Genomic DNA, 23,497 nt, shown 5'->3' with positions numbered 1-23,497 from the left:
GTGACCCCTTTGATGAATCTGAAGAAAAATAAATATATTTTAGGTTATTTTAGGTAAAATGTCACTAAATTTTGTAGAGGTCAAAATTCAGCACATTCCCTCCAAGTCACTGTGAATTGATGTACTTGCAAGTTAGTGAGTCACTTCAAAAAACACATCTTAGTTATGGAAGTTAGCATCAAATATAAACATCCAACTGCATATTCCAAGTGATAATATAGGCATATAAATGAAATTTCGAAAGTGAAAGTTGACTGCATTTTCGGAAAATGTCAAATCAACAGTTGAAATTAAGCTAATCAAAAACATCATGTAAAAGTGTCCGGAAAGATCTTGAAATCCTAAATTGATCCTTAACTGACATTGTCTGACCTACCTTGAAGAATGTGTTTATAATACGTGTGGTTTTAAGGTCAATATTTCTATTGTAAATTGACTTACCAGTTTGACAGGTGCGTTTCTATTTATAATTTTATAAGCATATATATATCGAAAACAAGGGAGGTTAGTTTAGTTAACGTGTACTAGATAGACACACAGTGGTTTTAAAAATGATTTTCGAACAACTCAGACAATACTTCTATATGTTTTTATAAATGGAAGGTTTGTTATCTGATAGATCAGGGGAAGTATATACATGTATTTCGGTACTGACTCCCAGGTCAGATATTGTGTCAGTTGTCCGGGCCGATAAGTTCAGTTCGTAGAGCGTCTGACTTACAAGCAGGGGTGGCCCGGGTTCGATCGCCGGACGGCCCGCATACTTTTCTCTTCCTTTGTTTTTACGAGGGCGTAAGCTGGAGAGGGTTTTAGTTTTCTTTCAAGTATCCAACAAACAATTTCATCAGAGAATAAAACACGAATTTTAAATTTATTTCGATTCTATCATGCTGATTGTTTAGAACATTCAAAATATAAAAACTCAATGTATTCTACCATTAACGGCGAGGAGCTAGATCTGCCATTTTATTTCCGGAAAGCATGCCTATTTTTACATTATATTGGTAAACTTCAAAGACTTTGCGCGTGCGGTTTGAAATAAAATGCCTCTTTTCTGTGATGCCCGTCTTAAGATATAAACGCCATTGTATAATAACAATTTCATAGACATATTTCAGTATAAAGAAAATAGTTCAAATAAAGATACTATTTTATGTACTCAACTTTTGCTTCTTTGAAGTGCTATATCGAATTTTTCGAAATAATTGATATTTTCATATACAGTCAAAACCAGCTTTCGCAAAAAGGGACTCAAATAAAAAAAAAAATAACTAGAAAACTATTACCCGATCCGCTTATGTATTCGTAGTTATTTTATGTAAGTGCTTAAACAGGGCTGAACTATTTCTTTGATGTATTAAATGCTGAAAACTAAATAACATTTACGGCACTTGCGTGTTGGTAATTGAAAAAAAAAGACACTTTAATCATAGCATTTGAAAGGGCGTTAAATTGATCTCAAAGTATATACTTTAGGGTCTATTTTTCAGATGTGATAAATAACTGATAACATCATTACAATATTTTCTTATACTCATATAAAGATTTATTAGTGAAATAAAAATATATATATTTCACTGTTTTGAAATTTTAGCCCGCTGTTTCTAAATCAACCGTCAGCGGGCACGAGATAGGGACAAAATTGCAACGACGTCATTTCCGAAATGATATTACATTCGCTTACAGTTTTCGCGCTTCTCTGAAAAAAACTACAATTACATGTCATTTCATATCTCTTTAAGGCATATATCAAAAAGCAAAACATGTTGTATGACCGAAATTCTCTTTACCTCGTGAACACCAAAAAATAAATATTCACTCGTGAAATATAGCTTTTGGTGCTCACTCGGTGAAATATATTACGATCTTACACTAAAACAAACAATATATACCTCTATGCATTTAACATGCATTACTTAAGTATATTTTATACGCAATTAGTATGAAACTATGGTAACCAATTTATCAAACAAAATTATAAGAAGAAGGCTGATGAGTGCCATTTGCCATCAAAGAGCCATGCGTGACGTCATTCCGCTGTTTGACGTAAACGACCTTTGCGCGGGTCTGTGTTAACAACTTTTATAGACTCCATTTGACTAAACGTTGAATAGACTCGTTAAAACATTTATTAGGAACACAATAGCCAGGTATCAAGGTAAAATGTATCCGTGTAGAGACTGTATAAGTATTTACATTCTTACTTAACAATCTTATAAAATTAACATCGCAGGAAAATACGTCAAGTAATGTTGTGATCAGGATTTACCCGAAGTAATCTGCATGAAATCAGAAGTTGAACAGAAGTAAACGAGATTAAACAATGTTGTTGCTAGTGGAATACCTTAAAAAGTTATACTTATGGGTAATAAATGAATTAATTATTTAGCATTGGTATCTTTATGATGTCTAGTCGAGCGTACTGTACCGTGTGTTTTCTTTCTTGTCGTAAAATGATCACGCATAGGTTTCTTTATTGTTTAGATATCGGTCATAATTTTAGAATAATAGTAATACAATTATATCAACAATAATAAACTACTTAGTGTTCTATCATTTTCGCAGCAATCAATGGCTACTCTTTCGGTACGTTACCCGGTCTTGATGTTTGTCTTGGAGATCGAGTTGCATGGCACATGTACGGACTTGGGGAGCGTTTCGACCATCACCACTTCACATTTGATTCCAACAACTTCCATTCGGATGGACGACAAGTCGACGCAGCGTCCGTGTTTCCAGGTGTCGGGATAACAGTCAAAATGATCCCTGATCAAGCTGGTTTGTACTTTCACTGCTGTCCCTGTCAACGAGGAAGCAAACTATATTTCTGTCCGTCCAATTGAGGAATACTATAGTCATACATGAATTGTTATAACTGTAGGTGCTACAATTCGTAAGGTTAAACCGAAAATGTATCGTTAATTATAGAGTATGAGAATAGTTTCGCTTTCACCTGATGTATTAAAAGCATACATAAAGAAAACGTCAATTCATTACCACTACTACAATTGTATTAACAGGGACAAATTTAGTAGTCCTAATTGCATATTTGAATCCTATTGAGAGGGATAAGGTAAAGGCTCAAATGACACTGCATGAAAACAATATTTACAAAAAAACACACATATGCTTCAAAATAATTTTATGAATAACTTGAAAATGCATGCGTTTGTGTTCATCTATTTGGTTATTACGAGAGCAAATGCGCCGGTAAGTACCACAATTATTGGAACACTTTTGCACACTTTGGTTCCATCGTATAAACGATCGTTCGACAAAATATTCTGAAGAATTTCATTTAAATATATGATAATTACATTCCCCTTGTTCTTTGTAAAAATAAACTTTGACGTCCATACTGTTTAACACGCAAGGAGTTATGACGGACAAGCGGGCGCGCTTCATGAAATTTGCTCTCGTGCCCTACTGCGTTCATACAGCATAATCACAAGAAAATATGCGATCAATACTTAAGTGAATGTAAAAAATTAAATTGAGAGTTCACCTGCATAATAAAAAATGCCTATACTGTTTAATAGACCTCCTAGTTTCTGAAAAAAAATATTATACTACTATTCAGAAATATCAATTTCAAATAGCGAACGTATGCTACTTGCGTTCATGAGACTGGCCCTTAATCTTCTTAATCCACTTCTTTTAGGTCGTCATCTTTTGCGCACGGGTCAACTCGGATATGAGAGTGAAGGGATGTTTGCATTTTATAAATCTCATGTCTGCTCACCTGCTTCTCCTAAGATTGTTCCACAACCAAAACTCGTCCCAAAAGCCAAGGGAATAACCAGACGATACTTTATTGCCGCTGTAGAAGTTGACTGGGACTATGCTCCAGTGAAAATACATCCCCTAACAGGAGACAGTTTGCTGAATCCAAACAGGTTTGTAACTCTCTAATTATTGATCTAAAAATTGCAAGTCTTTAACTATTCATCTGCATATTTTAGTTTCACTATTAACTTTTTTTAGGATTACATCTTTGGCTTATAAAACCTTCAGTTGTTCACCTTTTTTCATGAATTCACTGGATGAGATATTTTGCGTACGGAACTTACTAGAGTTAAGGAATCGTCTATATATTATAAAGCAGAGGACTTAACCCTTTACAAATTATGTTGAGATTTTCATTGCTTGCTTTAAAAAAACCATGTTTAATCATGTTTTATTGTTTTGCAGTTCCTCTTATTTGTATATTCGTGGAGGACCAAACTTCGTCGGCACTATCTATAGAAAAGCCATTTATAGGAAATTCACTGATGTAACATTCTCAAAAATGGTACCCCAACGCGAAAGCCTCGGAATCCTTGGGCCATATATTCGCGGCAACGTTGGCGATACAATAGAAGTATTCTTTAAGAACATGGCTTCGTTTCCTTTCAATGTTGTTCCCCGAAACCTTCCATTTGCCGACGGGTCAGAGATCAGCTCTGCATTGCCAACCCTTCCCGGGCAAATTAAACTTTACCGCTATATTGTTCCAGAGAGGTCAGGACCGAAATTGAATGAACCAAACTGTGTAGGGTCCATGTATACATCTCGAGTTACTCCTCTTAACGACACATACAGTGGGCTACTGGGTCCGGTCGTTATATGCAGGCCAGGAATCCTTGACATAAATGATCAAAGGTCGGATAAAGTGACAACCGAGTTTGCAACTGCCTTTGTCATTTTTAATGAAAATCTAAGTCACTACAGCACTTATAACTTTGCAACAAGTGCTCCTGGCAGACTAAATACATCTGCTACAGACTTTGTAAACAGTAACTCGAAAAATTCAATAAACGGTTTATTATACGGAAACCTCCGAGGTTTGGATTTTGCAAAAGGAGAAAGGACAGCATGGTACATATTTGGTATGGGGTCGACTTTTGGTATCCATACGGTACATTTCCACGGACAGCTGTACATCCGCCGGACGTCACAAACATTACGAGGAGATGTTCTCGAGGTATGTAGCTACATTTGTCTTATATTAGTTATGAAATTTACATCAGTCGTGCTGCTGATATATCATTTTACAATATGTTAAGGAATATCACATACGCAGCAAAATTGTGACAGATTTGGACCCAAAGGCGAAGAACGGACATTCCAATAGACACGTTTTTTTGGAATTGAATTATTTTGTTCTTACGTTTACGAAAATTCTGTACATGGTTTTAATCATTCAAAGCGATCTGATACAACTTTCACAGGCCTGCGAAATGTCTCTGACATTTCATTGATGGTTATTATAGTCAAATGCAGTAGTTTCATGATGCATCGAAAATGATGTCCTGTCAGTTTTTAGCTTGTGCAAATTCAGTTCATGCGACCCGCCTTTAAGAAGACATACCAACTATTCTTTTTGAAAATTCTTACTTGTTTTTTATTTTCTATCTCAAAAGATGTGAAAATTTGATGTATTGTCATTTTGTTTGTCATTTGGTTTACCGACCGTTCCAAGGCGGTACCCAACAATCCTTGATTCAGATACCTTATATATAGTATGTATGAACTGTGCTGTGTGTGGAGTTTTGTGCTGTTCTTCGATGTTTGTTTGTGATTTTTTTTTGTGTTTGTGTTCTATGTCTTTGGCGTTTACCCAGTGCCATTAAACCGGGTTTATGTTTAAACATTTTGCTACTGAGCTTGTTTTTGTAGTTTTTCACAAGTATTATTTTTAGCGTTCGAGCTATTGAAATAAATGGTTAAAAGCACTCGCTCGTACGCGTACATATATTTAGCAAATAGCACCAAAATGGAAGTGACTTCTCAGTGTTACATGTGTTTTTTAAAAACACATGCGTTTTTTTAAAAACACATGACATTGAATTAAAGCATCGTGTATAGCATATTGGGTCATTACCTAGTTTTCCATCTGTGTAGGTGATGAAGTTGAAACATGTTAAGACAGACCATTTTTCGAGTAGAGCATAACAATTTTTAACAAAATCGCCAAATTTCGATTTTGAATTGGGGTTGGCTATTTTCAAGAACTCTCAAATCTTAAATTCTTGGATAAGAACAACAACTCCAACATTGTTTTTGTTTGGGAATAACTCAAACATGTGAAAAGTGAAGTTTAAGATTTAAAAAAGAAAAATAGTTTATGGTGTCGCGCAATATAACAGCGCTGCAGAGCTCGCGCATATATGTTCATGTAAATTTCATAGCCTTTACTTATTAATCACAAACAACATCCTCGTGAAAGCCATTAAAATCTACTCTATTACTCGTATTCGAATGATATTTTACTGGGTTTGCAGGTTTTTGCTGGCACATACGAAACTGTGGAGATGGCAGGATATAATCCGGGAACGTGGCTTTTCCATTGTCACGTGAGTCTACACTCGGCTGCTGGCATGGAAACCGTTTATACAGTCCACCCTAGAAAGCTCAAACTTTATGGTAAGACCAATGCAAAAAGGGTGGTGAATTATATTACATATGAAAATATATTTTTTTCATTAAAACCAAATATAATTGTGAGAATAAGTCAACTAGACAATCTATATATCTTACCTAAATTACTCGTATTCTTTAACTTGCATGTCAAAAGGTTCACAGGTAAATCAGAAAGAACTGGATTGAATTCGGGGCGAATAAAATTCTGTGAAACATAATCTTCTACGGTGCCTTATATAGTTTTGCCTTTTTTGTTTTATTTCAGGAAAGAAACATTCACTGAAGCCCCGCTATTACCACCGTGTCTTACAACAGCTTATATATTAATGATGGAAGTTTTTAACTTTAACTCGAAACAATTCTTGTATTACTGGAAAATTTGAATAGACACATATGTAACAGTGGTATTATCAACACAGTGTGACCATTTAGCGGATGATTTGACATATATTCCATCAACTTTTATCAAGTGGTATTACGATGGAGAGTCAATTTACATATAATGGGTTGAAGAAATATTACAAGAGAAAAGAGACTGGAGACAGTGCCTTCCACGAACACCTCTGAAATAAATACTGACTATACATCGGCATACATAAGAACGTTTGAGTATAATAATTTACATGTATATCAATAAAAGAAGTTATGGCATTACATACAGCAAAAAAGAACATTTATTTACCAGAATGGCCGCAAGCACAATCATTCATACAGGCATATCTTATATATATAAAGTCGTTTCAAGTAAGTATCAAATACTATTCTACCTATATTCCCCTCAAACTGTGATTATAAACAGTAAGTATTGTTATTGTTTTTTTTCTACGGACACGTGTTTGAGCTTATACCATTTCCAGCTTAGACAAAATTGGGTTCGCAATCCGTAGATATGTTATACAAATGAACCTTGTTCGTTATATAGCTAAATGACCATTTAGGAATTTCAGGGGTAGTATGTCTGAATATCATTTGATGATAATGTTAAACCATTAATAAAAAACGCATGCTGTCAAAATAGGTTGTTTATTTGAATATACTTTGTAACATTTATACATTTATGATCTTGTATTCGATTAAAATCCTTTATAAATTAATCAAAATAAGTTGTTTGTAGTTGTACGTATGTACAATGGTTTGTAACCCTGGTTTGTACAATGCTACAATCGTTATGAGAAGTTTTAAATCTTGAACTGAATAGTCGAGCTATGCCAGGCAGTTTTCTTTGTATGACTGTAGAGTACCTATCCAGGAGTTGACACTGTTGCTCCGGCTGGATTCATTTGTTTTCAGGTGTTGCTTGTATCTAGTCATTGGGCACTTAAAGTTAATTTATAAAAAATATGCTTCCCTGCCTTTAAGCTATTAATGATGCCGAGGAACTAGTTAAAATATCAATAAACCAATGATATATACAGGGACACTGTAGTTCAATACATAATACCATAGAGACATAAATTAAGATCCAAAAACACAAATACACCACCAACAGACCAACACGCATCAAAATACCTTATTGAAAACATGATGGACAACCGCCATGAAACATTCAAACATTCAATGGAACAAGATCTCTCTTGAATATGAGTGTATGGGCATGCCGCGAATTCCATGTTTTGCTGACCATTCAAAAGCGTCAATTACAATCTGTATTTCAATGTATTTGTAATCTGTTATTGTTACTCTCGTTGAATGTACATTTATGCAAAAAGCTACAGAAACAAGCTCAGTAGCAAAAAGTTAAACATAAACCCGGTTTAAAGGCACTGGGTTAACGCCGAAGACATAGAACATAAAACCACAAACAAGAAACATAGAAGAACGGCACAAAACTCCACAAACAGCACAGTGCATATATACTATATATAAAAAACTACTGACCGTTCCAAGGCGGTACCTAACAATTCTTGATAAACACACCTATTTTTGTATATTTTGATTTTTTTTTTAAATTACAGGTACAATCCTAGAAGTCTCAAATTCTGTTATCATGCACTCTGAACAATGTCATAAACACAAAAAAAACGCTGCACTACAACAAACATTACAAACCTGGCAGGGTTCATTGAAAACTAACTAACAACTTAATACGGGCTTAAACCAAGGCTGTGATGAGGAGTAGAGCGAAACAGTGACATATAATAAACAAGCAGATATATATAAATACATGACCGTCTTGCTTTCACTCTTTGTTATCAACTAGACTTGAAATATTCAACGACCAGACACAGACCTCCGATACCTGTCAAAAATGCATCGAGTGCGGGGAACAGTGCTGACTCCTTTGAGGTAGAATGCAATCCTACAAAGAAAGCTATCAACCTAAGTACACCTCAATCAAAATCTAGCATACACCATGAAATAAATAACATACAAAAGCATACGAAGCAACAAATACAAAAACTAGTAACAGGAAAACATGTGTTAAATCATCAAAGAAATGACGACGAAATCGATACTCTCCATTCCATTTCTCAATGTGACCACAAAAAAATATATTCCAAAATCTGGAATAAGCGTCTTTCTAAATATCTAACATTTGAAAAAAACACATTTATGAATGATGTGACAACGCTAACGTTTGTCTTCTTCGTCTTTCGAACTAGAGGCAACGTCCCGGCGTGATGCTGATATCGTCCAGAGCAATATCGCTGGCGAAATTATTTCCGATTCGGGCTTCAAACTCAAACTGAAAAAAAAAATTAAAACAACAGCTGTTTTATGACAACAGATTATATTTTAACACTCACGTACCCCTAACTGGCACGAACACACTTACATGTATGGTATCGTTTTGTCCCTTGTTCAAGTCAACGTTCACTCGTTGTCGGACCCATTTCTTGCCTTGGTTCTTCGCGAACTTCTTCAACAGTTTGCGTTTCATGCCGCTTGCAAACACCCAAAATTTTAGAGTACCCATATTCTCTCCATACATGTGGTACCAGAACTCAAAACAGTAATGTCCCATAGGAAAGTTTGGAGAACGAAGTTTAGCAAGTTCCCCGGGATTTCCCGTAGCATCGACGTAAATGAAATAACCTGAAATGTTATCGTGTGTCATTGTGATAATGCAAAATGTAAAAATGTTTGAAAAACAAAATATACGTATTGTAATATGATAATGAATAATATATAACTTCAATCGACTGTATTTAATAATGGACTTCAAAATGCAAAACAATAATAACATATTAATGAAATTTCATTTTTATGTTTACCGTCAGAGCCTTTACAATTCGTTCGAGGTCCTGTTTTTCCTGCAGCATCAGTCTGTCCCTTGTGCCGTTCAAAGTTGAAAGTGCTAACCGATGCACGAGACCAGTCACAAAAGTCATTCTCAAAATCACACTGGCTCTCCGTTACTGTCTTTATTTCTGCAACACCAAGGGATTATTTGCCCTTGTTAATTCATTCACAATGAAATAACATTTTTAATGAAACTTAACTGATGAAGCATCATAATTTTATTATTAACTAGAACTTTACCTGTATTTGCAAGCTTTTCGGCATCCTTGAGTGATATAACCTTGCAATGATTATCAGGAAATCTAGGTTCTTCGGACGAGCGTCGATATCGCAGTTCGTTTTTGCAGTGGTCTCCAAGATCTATTCCAAAATATGACGTGTGGTATTTAATGCCATTAATGAAATCGATTCCTTGACCTTTGCTGCATTCTTTGTCTTCATTGCCGCTGCAAACCTTGTATTCTGAATTTATTTTCATTTCAGCATTATAGTAGTATATTTCGATCCCATGGTGGTATATATGTAATTCTCGGCGGTATACGTACAACCATATCCATATAGTGAACAATTCTCCAGCTTTTGTCAATCGCCATGCCATGTCCATAAGCGAAGTCTTTATTACCCGCCCTCGGCATTCCATATGTATAAAGGGCCAATCTATTCTGAGGAACAACGCCATCTTTTACTTAGGCTACAGCAGCAAGCGAAGCCATCGCTCCTCCCAAAGAATGTCCAGTGACTATAACTTCGAATGAACTATATTTTCTCGCCAACCTGCGAATGCTTTCTTTTTTTTGCAAGGATCGTACAGTTTATTAAAAGCGTAATGAAAATACGCATGGACCTTCCCGGTGTCCCTGAAACTTTCCTTGCTATTGAATGTTGAAGCTGCCTCGTCATACAACTGTTTGCCACCAGCAGCTGTACCTCGATATGACAAAATAATTGCGCTTCGTTTATGAGATATTGCAGTGTATGCAAAACATTCTTAACAGTCGTTAAATCCCAAATCACATTTTCTGCCTATTGCCTCGACTAATTCGAAATCATCACCGATGAGACTGTGGTTCAGGCATTTTTGCACCTATTCTGGCTCTGCATAGGCAACGGCTGATAAAAGCGCGAACCTCTGGGTCGTATTCCTCGCGCCGTACTTCTACATTAGGGCATAAAGTGAATTGTTCAATATACATGTAGTTTTCACAAGGACTATTAAAGTTGATTGAATGGCACTGTCGGTCAAGTCGACACCACTGACATTTAACATTCCGAGATGGTAAGAACGAATTCACGCTGGTGCGATTGACATTAAGTGTGTTCCGAACATGATCCAGATGTCATTGTTGAAACACAGCCGTTAAGTAATGATAAAACGAATAACAATATCTGCAAATGTTCCATTATTTATCCAGATTTATAAACTTTTCTTATATTTATAATAGCAAACGACACCTCTTGTTTGTTCTGCAGCATTCTTTGAGTTGGGATGAAGTTTAGCAATAGCCAAACCATTCAAATATATAAAATATGAACAATTTCCAGAAGTACATACGTTTTCTTTTTTCTTGTAAGAATATAAGTGTAAGAATAGAAAATCTTCGATTACGAGTATCAGGTTATATTTATCTACCAGGTAGTTCAGTATCGAATGTCGACATTGGTTATACAGTATAAATTTCAGCCAAATGTAAAAAGAAATATTCTGAAATAGTAAATTATATGAATTCATTATAAATCTCCGATAACCCGAACATAGCCTTTGACCAATTTGGCAGCCATATTGAAAAGAAATATCACATTAATTCAATTATTATAGACTTTCTCTACTTTGACTTCTCGGTCTAAAATTGCTTACTTAACTAATTCAATGCTTTAACGTCTTGCACGGATCCTTTATATAGTATTGTATCATGCTTTAACCTTAATTGTTCAAACATTAGGATTTAAAATATTTTACCGTGGTACCGGTGACTTGAACGGGTCAGAAAATTACATGGGACTGTGTAAGGAAGTATTTTTAATCCATAGAATCACGACCGCTGGTCAGTATGCCTTAGTCAAAATGACCAATGGTCATAAGACATTGATTCCCGGTTCTTTATATGACGACTCATCTATACGATGTAAAATGAAACCTTACGAAGGTCACTGTCTGGTCACTAATTGATAATAAAAAAATGTCCATGGCTGTGTCAAAAATATCATGTATATAGATGAAATTTATGATTAAGGAGGCATATGTGAAACCTAACCTGGGGTTTGAATTCAATTCACAGACTTTTAGACATTTTATAAATGTTTAAAGGATTAATACAGTTATGAAAAACATAATTTCTTCACAAATATTTTATCTTCGTGTGGTTTTACTGAAACGTTCAAGTTCATTCTAGTTCCAATACTAAGAAACAATGATGTAATATACCGCTCGTTTTCTTAGAAACAATTTATTTTATATCTGAAAACTAAGTAAAATAAACCCCCGTCTTTATCTGTTTAATAGAAAAATACATATACAGAAGACCAAGTAAGGTTTCTTGTCTTCAATAAAACGGAATCAAGTATATAAAATACGATTAATGAAACATACATATGCAACACACGAATAAACTCTAGGTATAGCAAAATGTGCATATGCCGCCAAAATGTTTTACTCTCTTCAAATTATTCAACATTTAAAACCATGGCAACGATGTCGATTAATTCCAAAAGCTGGTACAATTATATGTCCTTAAGTCAAGCAACCTATTCATAAACGATTGGCAACATTGTCTTTGGTCTATTAAATTTTTCCACTAGTGGCAAAGTCCTGGCGTGATGCTGATGTCGTCCAAAGCAATATCACTCGCGTAATTCTTGCCAATTCGGGCTTCAAACTCAAACTGCAATACAAAATTTCATTTCTTACTACAAGTTTGCATGAAGGAAATCCTTTTTACGTTAATTGTTTGAATAACTTACTTTGTTGCAGAACAATAATATTAAATAAAAAAGTAAGCATCAACAACTCTTTAACAAACAACAACAAAACAAAAACAAAACAACGTCATCCACATCATCAGTAACAACACTTCTTACATGTATGGTGTCAATTTCTGCCTTTTTGAATTTTGCATTCGCTCTTTGCTTGATCCAACGGTCTCCTTGACTCTTTGACCTTTCCAGTAACTTTTTGCGTGTCTTGTTTGAATATACAAACACTTTTAGCGCGCCCATATCTTCTCCATACATGTGGTAGTAAAACGTTAAACAATACGGTCCAATCGGAAAATTTGGCGAACGAAGTTTTGCAAGTTCTCGTAAGTTTCCAGTTGCATCGGCGAAGATGAAATAGCCTGAAATGTTCACCTAATTTTATAAAAGAGCTGTTAAATTAAAGATATGAAAGCCGATGGTTCATTGCCGGGTCTCGACTTTGTACCAGATAGGGCAATATAGAGGACAAAATGCAATCGTCATATTTATGTTACGAGCAAAGTATCACAAATGATAGTTCCTAGGCTGTACATACCATTTTAATACTGTGTACTTAAAGTCGTACCGGTGGACAATCTTATATTGAAAAAAAAACTAGAGCTTATAACATGGATTCAACAGTATATTTAAAATAAATCTTTGAAAATATTTTACATATAAAATGCCGCGACTGATTTTTCTCCTTAATAATGACAAAGGTTTATGTCCGACATATTTATCATAAGTTTCACAATTACATTTTAATAGCTTTACTTACTTCCCGTCGGAGCAGCATGTGATAATTGTGATCATATTTTGTTGTGTTCATTCTAATATTGTTCATCTAAACAAACCCCAAATTATTGATGACAAAGCCATTTGAATAACATCGATCAAAATAACATGTGTATTGAAAACTATTAAACCCATCCTCATCCCGCCCGATGGAATAAAGGGTTATTAATTAGTTTCCTATATAGAGATATGACCCCCTAAATAAAGATGAAGACCCCGGGGGACATAATTTTATGCAGAATGTTTTCCTCCCTCGGAATAAATATCTAACTAGATATAGTAATAACAACTGATTGATGATTATAAACCTTGATTGAAACTGTACTGGCTTCCAGTTATTCTACTACAATTATGACAACAGAACAAACCCTACTTATTACTGCTGTTGCTACTGCTTCTACTACTGTTTTACTGCTATCACTACAACAACGATGACAACAACAATAAAAACAACAAAAACAACAACACCATCAACTATTACTACTACTTCTTATTTTACTACTTCTGAATCTGATACTACTTCTATTTCTATAAACAACAAGAATAACTACTACTACTGTATTTCTGTATTACTTCTATTACGACAACAACAACAACAACAACAACAACAACAACAAAAACTACTACTTCTACATTTCAAGTGAGATTAATTCCATATAGAATACCGTTGAACAGACAGAGTTCACTTTAATAACGTTATTATGTATTTCAAAATCATTCAATTTTTAATCATTCAATAATGCTTGAATAAGGTTTACTATGGTAACTTTTTACCGTTTGAGCCTTTACAATCCGTTCGAGGTCCCGTTTTTCCTGCAGCATCAGTCTGTCCCTTGTGCCTTTGAAAGTTGAAAGTGCTACCCGATGCACGAGACCAGTCACAAAAGTCATTCTCAAAATCACACTGGCTCTCCGTTACTGCCTTTATTTCTGCATTTTTTTTATATAATTAAACAGAAACGTTCATTTAACAAAGTAACAACATTTTAAATGTCAAGGCAAATTTAATGATAAACTAATTGTATACGATATTTGAAAAAAATCGCTTGAACTGTACCTGTATTTGCAAGTTTTTCGGCATCCTTGAGTGAAATAACCTCGCAATGATTATCAGGAAATCTAGGTTCTTCGGACGAGCGTCGATATCGCAGTTCGTTTTTGCAGTGCTCTCCGAGATTTATACCAAAATATGACGTGTGGTATTTAATGCCATCAATCAAATCGATTCTTTGACCTTTGCTACATTCCATGTCTTCATCTCCTCGACATTCCACGTAGTTCGACGTGTAATTCATACCCTCGCGAGGGTAATATATTTCCATCCCATGGTGGTATGCATCGTCAGAACTACGTGGTATCCGAGCAACAAGGTCCTTGTAGTGAACAATTCTCCAGCTTCTGTTCACAGTGAGGTCATGTCCATATGCAAAGTCTTTATCACCCGTTCTCGGCATTCCGAATGTATAAAGGCTCAATCTGTTCCCTGGAACAACACCGTCTTTCACTAAGGCTACGGCAGCAAGCGAAGCCATCGCCCCTCCCAATGAATGCCCAGTGACTATAACATCATAGCTCATATATTGTCTCGTTAACTTCCGAATGCTTTCTCTTAGGCAAGGGTCGTAGAGTTTGTTAAAAGCGTAATGAAAATAAGCATGGACCTTACCAATGTTCCTGAAGTCTTTCTCTTCTTCGAAAGTTTCCAACGCTTCATCCAACAACTGCTTATATTTCGGTGTGCTAGCTGTGCCGCGATATGATAAAATAATTGTGCTTCGTTTATGAGATATTGCAGTGTATGCAAAGCATTCTTTATAGTCGTTGAATCTTAGATTACATTTCCTTCCTATCGCCTCGACTAATTCGAAATCATAACTGGGGAGACTGTGATACAGGCATTTCTGCACGTATTCTGGTTCTGCATAAGCAACGGCTGATAAAAGCGCGAGCCTGTAGCCCTCTTCTGGGTCGTATTTCTCGTGCCTTGCTTTGGGGCACAAAGTATTTTGTTCAATATTCATGTAGTTCGTACAAGGACCGTTAGAGTCGAAAGAATGACACCGTCGGTCAAGTGGACACCACTTGCATTTTACATTCCGAGAGGGTTCGTAAACATTAACACTGGTGCACGATTGACAGTCACTGTGTTCCGGACATGGTTCTTCTGTCATTGTCTGTACAATGCAGTAAAGTGAAGAAATAGCTAAACACAATATCAGTTTATGTAAATGTTCCATTATTTATCCAGATGTATACGTGCCCTTTATTTCAACAATAATTATGATTTGTTCTTCTGCAAACTCTGGTTTGGATAAGGTAAACCAATAAACCAAACGGTTTAAAAATGATAACTAGCCGTAATATAAGTTATGGAGAGCATATTTTGATTTGTAAACTTGGTCCTGCACTTATAAAGATATGAACTAGTTAGACTAGCAACTTTAATCCATAGACTATGATAACAAATCCTACCTCTCCTTTTTTAAGTGTTATTTTAAACAGAAGATAAATACTATTATCACTAAATCATTCATACTTATCAGTGAGACTATCAATGTATGTACTTGAACCTGGTAAAAACGGTTTTACGAAAAGGCATGCCTCAATATGTTTTGTAGTGAATACATGTTTAGACTTAAAATTATATACCTCCTAAAATTTTCACCATGCAGGCACGCACATATAGGTAATTTGTATACTTATATCAGCCTTCAAAAGTTCCACGTTTAATTGTTAATATTTTGTAGTTTTACAACTCAACAGACATGACGTCACATATCGGTTTGCCTGCTGCTTAAATAGGTTACAATCTAAGACGTTTAGAACATATAAGGTAAATTTTAATGACGAGCGGGCTCGCTTGCCTCACCCTTCGTAGTCATGTCGATTTTGCCTTATGTGTTATTACCATAACTTATAGGTACCAGCTATTTCTCTAAAGTAGAAGTAAACCATAATTTGTAGATACTTATTTTCCCCCTTTTTTCGATTTTACATTTTAAAATTGTAAACCCAAAGCGTGATTTTCGTTTCTACGTATTTCCATGTAACTTGTTAATTTCCCATCCCTGAAATGATGAAACACAATATTATAATGTTATTAATTAGGTGATTTCATATTGGCCCAGTTATTTGTATAACTAGGCCAATATGAAATCACCTAATTAATAAGTATTTAATTAATTAACTATTACCATTTTTGGTAAAAAAACATTCATAAAACTTACCTTTAGTTCACAGTGAAGCCGTATATATACCTTATTCATTCATGTTGCCTGCTTTTTTAGACTTGACTTTGCTGATTTTGACATTCATCCTTAAAGTGACATTGCACCTATAAATAAAGCACTGTATATTGTAAGGAAGCATGTCTTTTCGTCTTAATCTCGTAAATCGGTTGTCAAAACGTCAAAGGTTTCACCTTCGTCGTCCATTTCGTCGGTGTAAAAAATCGTAATAGTCGTAAAATCCACCAAGGGTCAACTGCATTGTAAATACGCCCATCACGACTAACGAAGCCGGTGGCATCTAGAAACAGTCTCAACCAATGGAAGAAGATTTCCATTTGAACTCATCGCCATACGTAGTTTGTTGACAACTTCTGAGCCATAATTCTTCTGTCTCTTTAATCTTACTCGCTGTCATGTGTTCTAGTCTTTTGGCTGTCTGCAGTTTGTACAAACCCTAATACATACGCAGTGACGCTTCCCAAAAGAGTGCTGTATCTGGTGACATCAATGATATCATGGATTCCAGCAATGGTGTTTGTCGAAGATTCCGACGATGACTGTGGCTCAGGCTTTTTCACTGTGGTCTGTTCCTGTAACACACACGGAAGTTGACTGGTAATCCCATGTCGGCCACTTGTCTGTTTCGGCGATCCAATGTGGGCCTTTCGACCACAGTGTGTTGTTACTTAACTGTACAGCCGATAAACCACGTGTCAAAAAGTCTGCTGGATTTTCTTTTGTAGGACAATACCTCCACTTCCGGTTGACCAGAAATGGCGGTTAATCATGTACTTATTACAATTCTGAAAAGTCATCCATTACTTCTAATGACAACCATTAGAAATTGTGAAGTCCTCGAGGAACTAAGGCTATAGAATTACATGGTGACAAATATTACATTTCTTAAAATGACAATCACTAGAAATAACCGAGGAATCATTAATTGGAACTCCTTGAGGTATTAAGACTAAAGGGATACATAGTGAATAAGTTCCCATTAGTTATAATGACAATCAGGAGCCATTATTTTGAAAACCTCGAGGAACTCAGTTTAAATGGATACATAGTGGGAAATATTCCGATACTTCTAATGACAATGATTAGAAAATGTGGAGGAACCATTTATTGAAACTCTTTGATGAACGCCATCTCCTGCCTGTTATTGCTTAAATATTTTTATGAAAAAGTTACAGAAACAAGCTCAGTAGTCAAAAGTTTAAAAACCGCGTATAATGGCAAAAGATAAACGACAAAGACATAGAACACTAAACAAACAATCAGAAACATGGAACAACAACACAAAACTCAACAAACAACACAGTGTGCAGCGTGATGTGTCATTCAGAGGCATCCCGGACTGACATTCCGTCCTCGGAGAGCCCGAGGTAAGAATGCAGCCTGATGTGCTATTTAAAGGTACCTGACATACATTGCGTCCTAGGAGAGACCAAGGTGAGGGTGCAGCGTGATGTGCCATTTAAACATACCCCGGACATACATTGCGGCCTAGCAGAGCCCGAGGTGAGGTTGCAGCGTGATATGCCATTTAAAGGTACACCGGACAGACATTGCTTCCTAGGAGAGCCCGAGATGAGGATGCAGCGTGATGTACCAACTATAGGTACCCCAGACAGACATTGCGTCTTTTTGCATAAATATTACTAGGAGAGCCCGCGGTGAGGGTGCAGCGTGATGTGCCATATAAAGCTACCCCTGACAGATATTGCTTCCTAGGAGAGCCCGAGGTGAGGGTGCAGCGTGATGTGCCATTAAAAAGTACCTTAGACAGCCATTGCTTGGAAAATTGGAAATATATATCCCGGACAGATGTAACACAATGCGGTCTTGCATATGCACGTGATCATAATCCTATTTGCAATAATCAATCTTTAAAAAATACCAGCAGTGTAAAATCAAAAGGTAATAAAAACAATATCGAGTTTACAAAAGAGTAACATGAGTTGAGAATTGTATTTAAATAAGAAAGAAGAAATATTTCAAGTAATAGGTTTCATTTATATCAGCAAACTGATTTAAGATAAATTGTTATTAAAGTGGTGTTTTGTGTTGGTGAATCTCGATGCTAGAAAATTATGTAATAAGTATTTAAACAAGGTAAAAAACTTGTTAGTTTAAAACGTTTACATTTTCGTTTTTTGCAAATGAAACCCTTTAAAATACTACCAAAGTAATATGGGTTGACCAGGCGTCCAAAATTACAAAGTAAAATAATTGTGGGTCATATACCCTTAGAAAGAAAAGTTAAAATCAGATATAGATAAACAATAAGTATGCATTTTACAACATACTGAAAATTTAAACTGTCAAACAAATTTGAATGGCAGATAAGAAATATGATATAATGTAAAGTATGACCCCAACACACGCATCAGTATAGGAAAGACAACGAGTGGACGTATCTATGACGAGGGTATATATTTCATAGATACGTCCACGAGGTGTCTATCCGACTTAGACCACGTGAACTAAAGCGAGGAGTTTTGGTTTTTGTTCTTCAATTTAAAGACTCATAAAATCCAAATACCATTTAACTTTGTATACCGCAGACAATGCGTATTTTGGTTTGGCCCAATCACGAATTTTATATAGTTAGAGAATAATGTTTAGCGTACACATTGCAATGCAAGGATTTTAACCTATTTTCCATAACTGGAATTGCCATATCGGGAGTCCATTAACTTAGGACGGAATGGTGTTGAAACTAAATTGAATATTATTTTCTGCATTAATATAATTGATATTGAGATCGACGTGAAAATTATCTGTACTTTTTCTTTTACATCAAAAAGGGTTCATGGTTTAGACGTTTTTATCTTTCAAAGATTTTCAGATGTTGGAATTAAACTAACCAAAAAAGTGATTTGGTATGTCCTTACAAATAAATGCATTTAAGTTTGATTTGTTACTTGCGGGAAAAGATGTAACGTGTTTAAAGTATTATTTACTGTTGATTGGATGTATAAATATCGCCATTGAACTAGTTACCAGCGCTAATGTCTGCCGAGTGATAGAGATAAGTAAAAATATCTAAAATGAGAATAGCATCATGCACAAGTCAGTGTTTTATGGCACATTGGTTGGTGCAGTGGGAAGGGGAGTCTTTTGGTCAATCACCAGGTCGTCTAAATATACTATGAGTTCCAGCTAAACACATCATGCCCCGACCTTCACCTGGTGGGGCAAAACTTCTATAGGTGCATAACGTACTCTTAAATAATAGCTTTGTAGTAAAGGACTCGAGTAAGGGTTTTGATAACTATATAGCATATAACATTGAACCTTTTTTAATATGTAAATAAACCCCAAGAGGTACTAACTAATTTTTAAACGCTTAAATAGTGGAAAGTCCAACTAAAATGATTTAAGCTACTCAGGTACCACTGAATTGGTTTATTTACATCCTATTTAAGTTTTTGTTCCAGTATGATATAGTGTTTCCACTTTGAATGAGGTTAGTTCAACCAAAACATGCTTTTAAAGTATATTCAATGATTATTATTAGACCGTGAAAGAAGTTTTCAAAATAGGTGACTGATAAATTACAGATTATTTTTCTCGGCCTTTTAATACAGTTTTATCAAATTTAATCCAATTTACCTCGAGGAAATCGTGTTTTATGAGTTGTATATATAGACTTCTGATGTTACAACGTGTATATGAGAAATGGAGCAATGAAATAGCAAATGCCGATTGCTTTGATTAGAATGAGCGTGCTAATCAACGATAACATGAAGAATACAGCTATTAAATGCTTCTTTTTTACCAAAACTAAAACATATATACATATATAAACATGTGCAAAGAGATTAAGATTCTAAACCGTTAAGTAAAATTGAATGCCAGATCAGAAATATGATCTCAATGTATAGATCCTATTCAGTATATTTAACAACCCATAAAGCTAAATGGGTTAAATATTGTAATTTACAAGGAAGGTAGAACTTTCTGAAGTAAAAACATTTTATTAGAAAATTGACTGAAATGAAATCCAAATACAATAATACACATTTTGAATTGATGTACCTGTCTTTTGAACAAATAAACACAACGTTTAAAACACCGAGCCATGGATAGTGAAAGGGAGAGTGGGCGACTGTTTTCAATACGCTTGTCCCGGGTGATGGGAGATATCGGGATCAACAGCTAGATGATTACCAGGAGGAGGAGAAAACACATGAGAATGGAAAAAGTGATAAATATTGGTAGCTTGTTAAGAAAGAAAAATACTACCGGTTTCATATTTGACTGTCAGACTGAGGCGACAACAACAACTGAAATGGAATCTGATACTGACTACTTGTATTTTTATAACAAAAGAAATGTGGCTCTTGGATGGAGTGACTGGCAGCATGGGATGCCAAATCGTCTGGTGTTGAAGAATGAGCTCACTCCTCCTCAACACTGCTATTTACAGAGACTTAGAGATAACTGTCCACTACCAGCAGTACAAGCAGAAAAACCTAATGTTGTGCTGGATGTGAAAGGGAGAATACTATTGGCTAATACTTGACCATATAATTGTATACCATTGCGGTCAATTGCCTGAGGAATGCAAGTTCATGTTCCACAGACCACGCCCTGGACACTGGCCCCGACCTGACACACTTGCCAGGGCCAGGGAGGTTGGAGTCTTTCTTGTGCCACAGGGATACACTGAGAGACCAACTAAACAATCAACGTGTAGATCTACAGCATTCATGGTTCTTTCAAAGCTAACAACCCTGTTTTAAAATGGCAGTGGAGATTTTCAACTTCATTGATGGAACGATTTCTAATGTTTGATTTTAGCCCTGTTCAAGTGAAAACATATACTCTGGTCAAAATAATAAGAAAAACTATATTCAAGCCTGTAGTTGGGGACATATTTACCACTTTTCACATTAAAACAGTGATGATGTTTACAATCGAAAACTATTCTCCACAAAAATGAAGAGAAGACAACATTATAAGATGTGTGTGTCATCTTTTGGAATCACTAAAAAGATGGTTGAAACAGAAGTACTGTCCACATTTTACAATATCTGGTGTTAACCTTTTTGTGAGAAAGTTGCCTATTTGGGAACTTCCAAAACTGTGCACATAATTTCACATCTTATCAACACAAAACTGCAGTGTTTGTATACTTGCTACAATGCTCCGGTCTTGAAGATGCATCATATCAGAATATAAGCACAAAACCCCGGGCCTGTCTAGATATTCTAGACGAACTACAGTTAACAGAAATAGCTCAATTCAGCAGTTTTATGGATTACATGAATATTGATAATTCAGTTGATGGCAATGTATGTCACTTGTTTATTATACAAAGTATATCCCAAAGTGACCTTGAACAGGAAGCAGTAACTTGGTACACCCCATTTCTATGCAGCACTCTTGCTTCCAATGAAAAGGTCAGACACTGGTTGGAGGTGAAATAAAGGGAACTCGATTGTTCAATGCGGGGCCTATATTATTATGAAGATGCGTAAACAGTAAAACTACAGGTCAAAAACCATCTTGTACGGCATACAAAGAAAAACCAAACAACTCTTTTTGCGACGCTGTAAATCAACACCTGGAAAAATTGCAATAAATTAATCCATTATTCAGCTGTGTGCCTTACGTCAAATTAATAAGCATATAAGTCATTTATGGGTAATATAATGTCATGTTGTGGTTGGATTCCTTTTTATTCTTTTGTTGTGTGTATTTTTATAGATACAGTGTGTATTCTTATAGATACGACATCTTTGAGTTTGCTAATAAACTTGAAAAATGAATCACTTTTTTTGATAACTGTTCTTGCGCTCGTGCCAGTTGAAATGACACTATTATTCAAATTAAATACATACACATGTATAACCAAAAAAATATTATTTTTTTTACTGAAAACGAGATAGTAGCCGTGTATTGAATAGCAGAAAGCGCAAAAATATTAAATGATTGGTGAATGATAAAATATTTACTGTGGTCTGCTATAGTCTCATAAGGTAGATATACCGTGATTTGTGTTCATTTCTTTTTAATCCAACTCGATTTCTTCATAAGAACCATTGTTTTCAACATTTATTCATCTTTTTTTTTGGAATATTACCAGTAAAACAATATTATTAATTGTGGTAAATCGTATTTGGGAGTAAGAGTGCATCTTTAAATTAATCACATTTCAGAACTTTTTAAGAGGGCAATTATATCCTGACTGTTCTATTCGAATATAATATTACTTTAAATTACATTATATGTATGAAATGAAGCATTACATTTTAAGTATATATTATTTATATGATTAAATATATCATTTCATTTATTATCGAATACTTGAACAACATCATAGTGATCTGGGAGGGCCGATTACATTGTAAAATCTTGTAGCCCAGCTCTATTGTATAATGCATTATGCTACATTTGTTGTGTTCAAATTGTGTTAAATGTTCAGTCGTTTATATGAAATAAAATACGATTCAATCAAATGAATTTTATTAAAGATGCACTCTTACTCCCAAATAAGATGTGTCACAATTAAAACCAATGTATCAATTTGCAGATAAGATAAATAAACACCAGAAAAATGGTTTTTATGAAGAATACTGCGTTTAATTTGTATGAAACGTGTAGAAACCCATCATTTAATATCAGTGCGTTTTCAACTATAAAACACACGGTTACAATCTTGTTATTAGTAATGAGTAGTTTCCATAAATGCATTATTTAGTAAATAGTTAAAGGTTTTTCATCTCTCATCGGAACGAACTTGCTTCTAGGACCATTGGCGAAACTGCCCCCCTGCACTATAGAAAATCCCAATATGTACGAAATCACGTATCTAGGCTTATCAATTTGCAAGTCAACGTTCGCCCGCCTGTTGGCAATTCCGA

General features: G+C 35.2%; 2 protein-coding genes across 2 annotated transcripts in view; one reads left to right on the top strand and one right to left on the bottom strand.

The window, feature by feature from the left end:
- LOC128208700 (ferroxidase HEPHL1-like) overlaps nucleotides 1–6,729 on the top strand; it is a 35,695-nt gene extending 28,966 nt beyond the window's left edge. The window contains exons 11-15 of the mRNA XM_052912248.1: nucleotides 2,566–2,778; nucleotides 3,662–3,896; nucleotides 4,192–4,963; nucleotides 6,264–6,405; nucleotides 6,668–6,729. Of these exons, the coding sequence (XP_052768208.1) occupies nucleotides 2,566–2,778; nucleotides 3,662–3,896; nucleotides 4,192–4,963; nucleotides 6,264–6,405; nucleotides 6,668–6,729 (1,424 nt within the window). The remainder of the gene's footprint in view (nucleotides 1–2,565; nucleotides 2,779–3,661; nucleotides 3,897–4,191; nucleotides 4,964–6,263; nucleotides 6,406–6,667) is intronic.
- A 5,471-nt stretch (nucleotides 6,730–12,200) lies between these two features.
- Nucleotides 12,201–15,755, bottom strand: LOC128209747 (uncharacterized). Its single transcript, XM_052913930.1, has 4 exons — nucleotides 14,450–15,755; nucleotides 14,167–14,322; nucleotides 12,721–12,977; nucleotides 12,201–12,524 (listed from the first exon to the last, which is right to left on the bottom strand). The coding sequence occupies exons 1-4, from the start codon at nucleotides 15,627–15,629 to the stop codon at nucleotides 12,438–12,440; spliced, it is 1,680 nt and encodes a 559-aa protein (XP_052769890.1). The 5' UTR covers nucleotides 15,630–15,755; the 3' UTR covers nucleotides 12,201–12,437.
- Between the last annotated feature and the right edge of the window lie 7,742 nt (nucleotides 15,756–23,497).

This window comes from Mya arenaria, chromosome 11, assembly GCF_026914265.1.
Source record: "Mya arenaria isolate MELC-2E11 chromosome 11, ASM2691426v1".
Taxonomy (NCBI): domain Eukaryota; kingdom Metazoa; phylum Mollusca; class Bivalvia; order Myida; family Myidae; genus Mya; species Mya arenaria.
The sequence above is the reverse complement of the archived record's forward strand: the minus strand, read 5'-3'. Positions and strand labels throughout refer to the sequence as shown.